The sequence below is a fragment of the Cynara cardunculus genome (genome assembly GCF_001531365.2).
Source record: "Cynara cardunculus var. scolymus isolate 2C chromosome LG 17, CcrdV1, whole genome shotgun sequence".
Classification (NCBI taxonomy): Eukaryota; Viridiplantae; Streptophyta; class Magnoliopsida; order Asterales; family Asteraceae; genus Cynara; species Cynara cardunculus.
Window position 1 is genome coordinate 8,125,488 of NC_037544.1, and position 11,461 is coordinate 8,136,948.

The 11,461-nt window shown below is 36.3% G+C and overlaps 1 protein-coding gene across 1 annotated transcript; it reads right to left on the reverse strand.

Moving 5' to 3' along the window:
• Positions 1–797: 797 nt before the first annotated feature.
• Positions 798–11,182, reverse strand: LOC112500678 (syntaxin-43-like). Its single transcript, XM_025104223.1, has 8 exons — positions 10,652–11,182; positions 4,940–5,216; positions 4,027–4,116; positions 3,740–3,817; positions 1,917–1,994; positions 1,773–1,838; positions 1,333–1,413; positions 798–1,207 (listed from the first exon to the last, which is right to left on the reverse strand). Exons 1-8 carry the CDS (start codon positions 10,834–10,836, stop codon positions 1,100–1,102), a joined length of 963 nt encoding a protein of 320 aa, XP_024959991.1. The 5' UTR covers positions 10,837–11,182; the 3' UTR covers positions 798–1,099.
• Between the last annotated feature and the right edge of the window lie 279 nt (positions 11,183–11,461).

Consider the following 11,461-nt stretch of genomic DNA (forward strand, 5'->3'; position numbering starts at 1 on the left):
GTCAAATTTTTATGATATCTTCAAACATATATTTTATTCAAAAATAAAAACATCATCGATTTCTCAAAATCACATAAAGTCATATTATAACATCGACTGAGATTAAGAATAAAATGAAATATTAAAATCACGATGTATCTCGCTGCATTGCGCGAGTACGCTTCTAGTATATATATAATATATTTCCGTTTATTTTATAAGTGTTTAATCATGAGATATTAATTTATATTTTTTAATTTTATAGAATGTTGGTTGGATCTGGAGAATTAAGGGTGGATTGAATTGTCGTGGACTTGTAGTTAAGTTGCCGGCGATATTTCTATTATTTAGTTTTTACTTTTTAGTAGCTCAATGTTGCTACTCATCACTTCCCAATATGTATGGGTGAGACTTGAGAATGGTAATTCTATGTTTTTAGTGATTGAACGGATGAAATTAAGTATATTAAAATATTATATCAATTATTGTAAATCGGATTTAAGATATTGGATCAGATCGTCCATTGGATGTCGGATGGATTCAATCTAATCCGATTAATGGTTGGATCCAATCCGATCCAATAAGAATATCCAATGGATGAAACCGAACCAATCTAATCATCCATTGAATTGGATTGGATTGGATCGATTGGAAAAATCCAACATCTAATGGATGATTGGATCGGTTTGGTTCCCATCACATCCATTAGATGTCAACCAATGAACAACCCTAATTTAAATCGTTCGGAAATCGAGCACAATCATCTAAAAACGTAGCCGACATGGGCCATTGGAATGAATGAATCGATACAAATCTTCTAACAATAGATGCTCTTCCATTATATTTGATGAATAAATCGATACGTAAATCTAGTCCCCGAAAATTACAACCCATTTTTCCCAACAAAAAGAAATCAATACCATACAGTACAAAATCCTCTATACATGACTCTGAATTATACACGCACGTACTCCTGCCTTCCCCCTGCTAGTACATAAACACGGGAATTTCCAAAACTTCCCGTTATGGGTATTTGCGTGTTTGAGGAGGATGGTATACAGTCATTCTGTGTAAGCCAAATACTTGAAACAAACAAATTACTTTGTAATGAAAGAAATGATCAGAAAAGAATCTCCTTAAGGATTAACAAGACCAACATTACAAAGCACATGATAACAAGTACTGTAGCACACATTACCATTCCCCCTCGTTTCTGGCTTCGTTCCGCCTGCAAATTCCATTTCAAGGTTCAAAACCGTAGTTAGAGAAATACGTAAAAGAAACGAACCCAGTATGCGCTGCTTGAAAGTAGGAACGGATGGGAGGTCTAGAGGATATAAAGTTAAGCATAACCTTTTGCAGCTGTTTAAGGCCTTCGTCCACGGATGCTGCAACATTCTGAATGTTGTGGTCTATTCTATCAACAATAGTTCCCTGTTTCAACAAAAATAAATCCAGTTATATACCATGCGAACCATAACCCTCGTTTAGCACCATTAGCTACCTCATTTGGAGCTTATTGAAAAAGTCATATTTGGTAAGTCATAAGCTAGTTTTTTGAAAAACTATTTCATATAGCATTTCAGTATGTTCCAGGGGCTCTTTTTCAAATTATACCCCTTGTATTTTAGAATTGAGTAATGTAGATCGTGTTACATTGTCATCTTAGCTTATTGGCTAGTTTTTTTATACCAAATATGACTATTTTATGAGAAGCTAGTTTTTCAGCCAACAGCTGGCTTATCAGCTAATTTGCCAAACATAGCCTTAAAATTCACGACTAATTTTCTGACCTGGTCGATCACAAGGACAGAGAGATCCTTCATGATCTGTGCCAGCTCGTTTACTGATTCCACAACCTTCAGGGGATGGTAAAAGGATCATCAGATTAGTATAGAGACAGGAATATAAACACACATAAACTGCATTGCACCGACCTGTTGAATCTCTTTCTCTCTTTCCACTGTGAAAGCCTCGCTTTTCTTCAATTTTGCCATCTGATGTTCGTTGAAACCCTACATAGATGATTTTGATGTCTTAAAATAAGAAATCTTTACACATATTAACAATGTAAGTTAGTATTATGTGGTAAGTGCAGACAAAGGCAAATCATCAAAAATATGGGGAATAAGTCATATTTTCTTTGGCTTTAGAAGAATGGAAACTTGAGACTCGCCTCAAATGCTGCAAACATACTAGCAAAGATCATGAGCACACTAGCATTTTGTTCCTTTTAAAGGCTCATTCAAGACCCAATCTCAATAAAGCTGTAGGTAAAACGAACAATAACAGACTGAAGATTTGCAGAGTTCACCTTAGAGAAGCTAGCCAACTAATTGTGATCGTACATGAGACGAGCAAAGTTGAGCTTTTAAACTCGTTTTTCAAGTTATTTGTTTGTTTACGTCTCAAGGTTATTACTAAACATTCTAGAGTAACGATAGTAGTTTAAAACCCCATTAATAGGCTAATTTTACATTTAATTTAACTACTCCTAAGATATACAATAAAATGCATGCATCATACAAGTACCATGCTCTTTACCTAATATGGTGAATTATTCTAGCTTTGTAAATTTTATCTAATGAACTACAGAATTTGATTTGAATCCGCACTATATTACTTGCTTAATAAGATATAAGACTTTTGGTTTTTGCCTACTGGAGGTGGACAGAGATTACAGAAAAGTAATCAAACGTTGAGTTCCGTGAACCTTGATAACTATTTGTGGCTTCGTTTGTTTCAAATGAACTGAAATCAAGAGAGCTTGAACTTGATTAATAATCTCAAGTCCAGCTTGGTTCATTTTGTGAGCTAGTCTACAAGTATTTTCCGAACTTGAGCCTACATTTTAAACAATCAATCCAAAGCCAAGTTGCCTATAGTCTAGCTTGTTCATCTTTTTCAGGCCCTAAATCCATTTAGCAAAGAAGGCATGAGAAATCATGTAAAGTAACGAACAATGATATATCATACAGCAAAAATGAAGAAGATGAACTTCGCCATTTTCGGTTCATATGAGATTCTTTAAATTGATTACTAGATTAGCAATTTAATTTTGAAAGCTACCAGACAAGACTAGGATTTTCCAATTTACCCCATTTTTCTGTTCATACATATTTAGATTATTGCAGAAACATAAGACTCCCCATGTCCCAAACTGTGTGGCCCTTTACATCCAGATGTTCGATATAAGTCATCTTACCCCCAAGCTAATATGGTAAAAGAAACAATTACTTTTACACTATTACCCTATCTCTCATATTTCATATGGTAGGAATATGAAAAAGAAAGAATTAGGGGATAATTTTGAAGAAAATTAGTTTTTAGAATTTGGTCTCACACCATCCACCAGTAGTGCAAGGAAAGTACTTTCCTTTGTTAGTGATACAGGGGAAGATTGGAAAATTGCATGATGAACATATTTCTCTAACAACAATACAGAGCATGGCAAGTCCATGAGGACACTTGTCCACAACTGAAGTAGTTACATGGAAGTTGCAACAACCAAAGGGCATTTGGCCTAGCGGTATTGTAACCCTTGGCCTTCTAGGAGGTGAAGGGTTCAAACCTCACCATAGGTGAGGAGGGTGTGTGAGTTTATTTGTTGCATTTGCTGTATATAAATTTTATATACTTCAAAAAAAAAAAGTTGGAACAACTGTAATCCCAACCACATGAACGAGGAAATACACTATAGCAGAGTACAAAATAAGTAAATGGTGAGTAAATATTAGCAAAAAGAGAAAATTCGACATACCAAGTCATCAAACTCATCATCATCCCTTTTAGAATGCTTTCCATTTAAGTTCATTTCCAGATCAACACCATCTGGACCCTAGAAGAAAGGCAAAGTAACACCTATTAACAAAAGGTGTCTGAAGTCCTTAAAAGTCAAATAGAAAATTGTTGATAAGCTAGCACCGGCATTTGCAAAGAAGGGGCACTATATCATATGAATATAATCAGTTGATTCTATGTATCAGATTACCACATCGTATGTTTATGAACTTGTACTAAATTTATAATTAAGAGAGTCTAAGAAACCTCTTTCTGCTGCTGAAGGCGCTTCAAATAAGTGGACTGCTTCTTCCGGAGTTCCATTGAAAGGCTTTGAAGATCAGTGGCAAGAGAACGCTGCCATAAAAGTTTATAATAACACATGATTACAGATTATTAAGCAATTCATTTAAGATGTAAAAACTCCAGGTCTCTTAACACATGATTACAGATTATTAAGCAATTCATTTGAGATGTAAAAGCTCCAGGCCTCTATACCAGAGCCCAGTAGAGCTGGGGCCGTTCAAATATTGTAGTACAACTTATTGTCATCACTAAGTTTAAACAAATTATACTTCTTATGCATGTAAGATGAAAAGGGAAAAACCAATAAGTTTGTGGCTACATGCACATTTCTACAGTAAGAGTTAAAAGGACTGTCCCCAGACAAATAATTATATGAATAGTTTGGTAGACGAATATTTGATGGCCTATAATAACTAGTAAATACATTTCCATTACCGGTGAATGACATGAAAGGTCAAATTTGCACTTTGAATAGAAAGGCATGAAAATGCTAAGAGAAAACTATTTCCAAACATTTAACAAGTTATAATCCAATGAGCAGGTGACGATCAAGTGATGCCTGCACATTTCTTCAAAAAGAAAATTACAATGCATCAAACAAAAGCATCTATGATAAAAACATATAACAACTTAACTTATAATCTTTTTCCAACGAAATCAGTAAGAAAACTGCACCCCTGACACAGTTTTTATAATCATTTAAGATTCAGGTTTGGTGGGTAAACAGGTCCGAGAATATGTTAATTGAAAACAAAACTTGGAGAGCGTAGAGAATGGAAGGGAGATGATCTGAAGTCAGAAATGCTTTTCCAACTATAAGCAAGTGTTATCAATTTTCAGCCAATCAGTCACCATTTTTGAGATGGAATTATACCTGCACATTTTTCCTGATACTTGAATCCTCAGAATTCCCACCAGCAGATAATCTCTTCAATCTCCTTTCTGACTTTTTGAGGAGATCAGTTATCTCATGGGTAAGGGCCTCAATCCTGTGTTGATCTTCTCTCCCATCCCCAAACGAGGGCATCAAAGCCTTGGCATGAGCCTTCGCTAGCTCCGCCATTTTAGACTTCGCACGTTGCACATTTGTTGCTATTTCATCAGATACATCAACCCAAGCAGGAGGAAGACCCACGGTTAGTGCCCCTGCGCTGCAAAACAAGAATAAACCTTCACCAGTCACTACAAAGCAAGAGCATGGACAAAGTATCTCCGTTACAAATACAAGAAATTGCTTATCAGGAACGAAAAGAATTATATGAGTCCAATCAAAGAATATGAGAGCCTAGAAGGTAACTTAGACAGCTTGAGGCTTCATTGAACCATATGTGGCTCTGTATCAGATACTTATTCACCCACTCAAAACCAAATTAAAAAAATTGAACTGATCCTTTATATTGAGAAACTGTATATGGTAAAATACAGGGACCATACAAATCCAAGAATCCCATGTAGATCCCTAAGTTGTTATCGGAATAAAGTAGATGTAGGGTTAGATATGGTACAACTGTACAAGAAATTAATTCAATGTTGATCAGCAATCTCCCTGTCAAGAACCTTCATAACCAGCAAGCAGAGTTCTTCTAGACTTGTCATTTTTGTGTTTGTCTTCAATTGGCAATAATTTCTAAATTTGCATACATATACAACAGAAAATACGCATAAATCTACTTATTGGACCCTCAAGAGAATATTGAAAGTAGAGAAGGCCACCCCTGCACAAGCTCTCACTGCTACTGGTCAGAGAATGATGCATAATATCCATCCTAGAAACCCAGTGGAATTTCAAGCTTAGGACTGGTGATGCATCCATTAGTATGTCACAAAAGGAATTGTGTGATTTCATATCATTATAGCTTGCTTATCTTGAGTCTATAAAACACATGATTGACTATCTCATGGAGTGACAAGATCTTACCTATCAATTAACAGCATGACAAGGTTTTGGGCATGATGAATAGTTTGTCCTTGTCTGCAACATGAATAGCTTATGTTGTGGGAAAGAAAGAAGAAGAAAAAGAAGTCAACACCAGAACATATCACAGATGCCTGTGAGAGAAATGTTCTCGATGGGATAACAATGAATGATGATTTATTCATATGTTGCAAAAATCAATTAAGCTGCTTCTATTGACATCAGACAGTCATATTTATCTTGGACTTCAAATTGATTCTCCAAATACGATAGACCTCACATATAGGCTGAAATTTGACGAAAGCTCCATGTGTAGGAATTCGAGGCTAACCACTATTGGCGGTGTCGTCAAGCATTTTGTGTAGTTGGGATTACTTGAGATAGAATAAGTTTTAAGTTGAGCATTCTAATCAAGTTAGCTGATGGGAGCGCACGTTTGTACAAGCCAGCTTAAACCATAGATCGCCATATAGCCACCCGCCCCCCCTGGGGGAGTGTCAAGGGGGCTGCACCCCCTGTCATGGCCCACCGTTGACCGATCAGCGAGCAGGGTCAAAGGAGAGCTCCCCCAGACCATTTTCGTCTACGCTAACTATGGCTAGGAGATCACTCGGATCGGCTGTCTGAGTTCAGCTCGGTGCGTCAAATTGGTGCTCAGCGTTGACTTCAGTGTGCTCATTTCAGGGAGAAATTTTAGGTGTCCCAATTTCGGTGCCTCCGAAAAATTGATCCTTATCTTTTTGCAACTGTTGGTAACTACCCATAGCCACTATAAATAACTACCTATAAAAGGTTGCTTATCTCATTTTTGGATATACAAACACAATAAATATGTTATATACTCGAGTATTTGCTAGAAACGAGAGTGAGAATGTGGATCATACCAGTACAAATTTTGAGATACCTAAGGCAACAGTGGGTCGAAATTGTAATTGAGAAGCGTTCCCATAAACGATCCAAGTTCGATTATAATCACAAAACCCAGATTTTTAACAACTACCTCAGGTTTCCCTTCTCTCTCTCCCCTCCTCCTCCCACTATTAAATTACAAATCTTGGTAAATTTTTGAATTTTATAGTAATGGCAAATTAAATCAGATATTGATATGTGATTCTTTGAGCATTAATAGGATTACATACGTTTCCCGAAGGTGTGTTTGCCTTAGTCGAGAAGAAAAATAAGGCAACACAATTAGAATTGTGATTGGAACCCCATGATGGTTATTTTGAAATGCTTTGTACAAGCAACTTATACCAAGAGCTGGACACAAACCACCAAATGCAATGTCCAAGCGAAGGAAATTATTCCTAAGAGTTCTCATAAATGATGATTGAGACGAGATTCTGCATTTTTGAACCACGAAACACTCATATTCCATTTCGTAGTGAGAGTAACCAAGTGGCCATCAAAGATTTTGCAGGACAAAGTAATAGAAAAAGAGCTCCAGTACAAGTACTAGGAAAGGAATTCAATAGTAGTAATCCAGGTAAGGACACAATGATAAATATAAGTCTAGAGGAACTATCTCCAAAAACTCTTTGGGATTTAATGTCAATTTGTCATCCTATCCGTCTTATTTTTAAGGTACTACAAGAGGTTGTCTGGGGTTCTTCTTGTAAATCCAAGGAACACTAGACATACATATAGTTCAAAGGATTAGTGATACTGGTAAGTATTGATTTCTTTGTCGCTTTTGAAACAAAAATCTACCCTTTCTCTCTTATTCAGAATAGTGAGATTACTACATAATTTTCCATATTATTATCATACACTCCCATGCCTGGAATATTTACAAATTTATTGCTACCTTTGCAGATATACGTGCCTTAACTACCATAGTCCAAAGGATCACTAGCCCCATTCGTCATTTCCAGGCTTTCTTAGCTAAAAAAAAGATAGTGATTTTGAATAAAAATAAACAAAGAAGAAGATGAGTTAAAGCTATAGTATATATAGCATCCAGTTTCACCACTTTTCAAAATCCTCTCAACTGTCAATTTTTAACAAGTTCTCTATTTCTCTTGTCTCTCCAAAACTTTTTCGCGAACCAAAGGTCTTCACGGGAAAGGCCCCTCTACCTCCAAGGGCAGATGAAAGGTCTATGTACATGGTACATCTTGCCCCTGTTTGGTTTGGTTTTTCACCACTTCGAAGTAGAACATACCTCGTATTTACATCAACATAGTGCAAGAGGCACTTTAACTTTCCACCTCACTAGTTCCACCAAATTGAAAGGTCAAGGTTACTTTAGGGCACTCCAAACAGAAAATGCATAGAAAAATATAGCCGGAGAGTAATAGTACCACAATGCTCATATGGCTGAATCTACTTATACCCAAAGAATTAATACCCAACAAACTATAATCCACTTGCCTAGTGTCTTGTAAAAGAAAAGCTGGTTTCAGCTGGCGGGGTCCAAGGGGCAGAGCCCCTGGGGTCAGCTTGGAAATTTTTTATTCGGGTAATATTGCTTTGTGAAAAATGCATCAGAAATCCGAATTTTTAATTTTAAACCCGGTTTTGGCCCGGTTTTTAAACCCGGTTTAGGGCTCAAAAACTGTCGTTTTGACAGTTTCCGCATTCAATTTTGAATTGGTCATTTTTCGTCTAGAGAGGTACACATAGATTCATAACGATATCTGCATTCTCAAGTTCGATAAACCACTTAATTTTATCCGATTGAGATTTCGATCGTACCGTCGAAATACTTCAATCTGAAAGTGATATACGACTTTCAGTGGATTCCAAGCAAGTTTTTCTAACATGAATCGGTATGAATATAGCAGCCAACAGTACTGTGTAACTAATAAACCTCTCTTAGGTTTATCCACAGTTTATTGGTTATTGGTTATACTGTGGTCAAAGTTTCCTTGACCGTGATTGCAAGAAACCTATATTCCAAAGTCTTAGTTCCCAGAAAGAAGAAAAGGACACTATTTACAAGGCCAGATGTCTAACATTACATATCACATCAACACTTCAGTTCCACTGTCCAATAAGGTTGATTTATTCATTATGATGTCATTCTCACTTAATCCAGCATGCAAGAAGCTTCTAAGGAGAATCTCTTTTGCTGAAGGGGGAGATGTGGTGAGAGGCAGTAACTTAAAACTGCACATAAAATATAATCATGTGCTCAGTAAATAAAAGGTCCCTGCTCATAGAGAAGCTATAGACCATCAAATTACTATGAGTCCATCACATTAACCTGTGACTTTCAGCTCATGCAAGGGGACATGATGGGGTCACACTGTAGCATTATGTACGATGGGTATGGCCTTTCCTTCATACACCACGAGTTGCAGCCCTGCATGTAATTACTTAATCCCGTATAGATCCTGAAATTTGGGTTTGCACCTAGAGGATCAGTGAAAATGTGTTTAGTTAGTTGCTGTCAACTGTCAAGTTCTAAGAGACCAGAGTTCTGTAGTGTGGTACATATTTCTCACCAATAGTACACCAGAAATTTGTCTGTTGCACAAATAGTGGAACTAATGACAATAATCGCCAATTAGTCCAAGTTTTCGCTAGATTTAATGATTTTTTATAGAATTGAGGCGTCAATACAGCATAGAAATCCATATGTTATCATGTAACACCTACTGTTGTACTGTTGCAGAGAAAATGTATTCTGTCTATATCAGTGGAAACAATGATGTTCTTGAGAACTTATTGGACAAGAATAATCCTATCAAAAGATGCAACTTGAAGTTCATTATGTAGCAGAATAGATCACCATCCGTTCTTTCAAACAACATATTTTTCAAATAACTCTTAAACCCCCAACTTAGATAAGCCTAGCTTCTCTTCTCCTTGCATTCAAATTATACATCTCAGGGTTTCACATCATCAAAAATCCTGTTAAATTCATGAACTTGTTCAATATATCCAAGCCTTGCCTCTAAAGCCTAATATGTGTAGTGACTAGTGAGACTTTATCAAAGCAAACAAAAGGTTGACATAGTAGTCAATGATCATATGACAAAACATACTTGACGATGATGCATTCATATCCACGAGTTGGGTCTGCATGCAAAACTTGTACATGTTTCTTATAGATCAGATACTCATGGTGATCATCATTACTAACAGTCTAAGTTATGAAAGTATCATGCCAAATCTTTTAGATGCCTCAAAATAATGTAACTTGATCTTTCTTTCTCATCCTATGCCAGAACCCGCACATTTACAAATCTATTTAGGCATGCATGCAATGCAGCACTGACCTCTAGAACGATATCCATTACTGGCTGCAAACAGTGTTTAATATACATGCCAACATTTGGAAATCCTTTTCCTCTGCCTCGATGCACTACTTAATTTCTCAATGATATCATCAATTCTTTCAACTTGATGAATTTTTTCATTTTTCTCAAAAAGGATATTCTCTATGGAGAATTACCAAGCAAAGTAGATTATGATAAACTCAACCTTCTATCAACCAGATCAGAAGCGTATTTTAAAACCCAACCCCTCGAATAACTATTGTTAGTTGGATGTCTTTTCTACTAAGAACAATATACAGAAAAGCATTGTATCATGCAATAAAACCTATTTACTTGTACAATTTGATGAATCGGTTAACAAAACATAGCTTCGATTTAACGTGAATTATTATAATTCATAAATATAGAAAAAAACATATAAACATAAATGATAGGGAGAACATACGAGGAAGTTCCGGGATCCTCAGTACTAAGAGGAGCATAAGAACGATTTTGCTTTAGCATACCGGCGTTGGCCAACTCAATCACCGCACCGCGGGAGCTAGAAGAAGCTACAGCCGAAGGAGCCCTAACGCTCTTCAATGCATCTCTATACTTCTTAAACAGAAATGTTCTATTCCTTGTCGCCATTGAAGAAAAACTCTCCCAACACAAATTCAAAGAAATAATCAGTAGACACCAAATGTATTCAGAAAAACCAACACAATTTACAGATCCGAATCTGTAACAATCTAAGGGTGAATTATCTTGATCGGAGATCTGCGATGGATGAACAGTTGTGATGATCCATCTAATCTAATCTATTCCAATTGCTTTTCTGCAGTGGTTGAATTGAAACAATTGTCGATAGTTAAGTGATCATCGAATAAATCTAGAGATCGAAGGGAGTGAATTGCTGAAGAAATCGAACCAATTTCCCCCTTTGCGCTGCTTCTTCTTCTTTTCCCCCCTCAATTACTCTGAACCCCCATCGATTATGAGTTTAATGTCAGGTGCAGCCCCTTTTACAATTATAACAAGAAGAACTCAGAACTTTGAGATTGGCCACCAAACTTTACACCATTTTCCATATTGAACACTAAACAATTTTTGCAGCAAAAACAGAAAAAATATATGTTCCATCCTTCCAAAATAATTGTTTATATTTTTAGGGTTGAGTTTACATAGAACCAAAGATTTTTCGTGATACCAGTAAGACCAATTTATATTCATTGATCAACCTTATAAGCTAATAATCTAATAGTCTAAAGTTGCA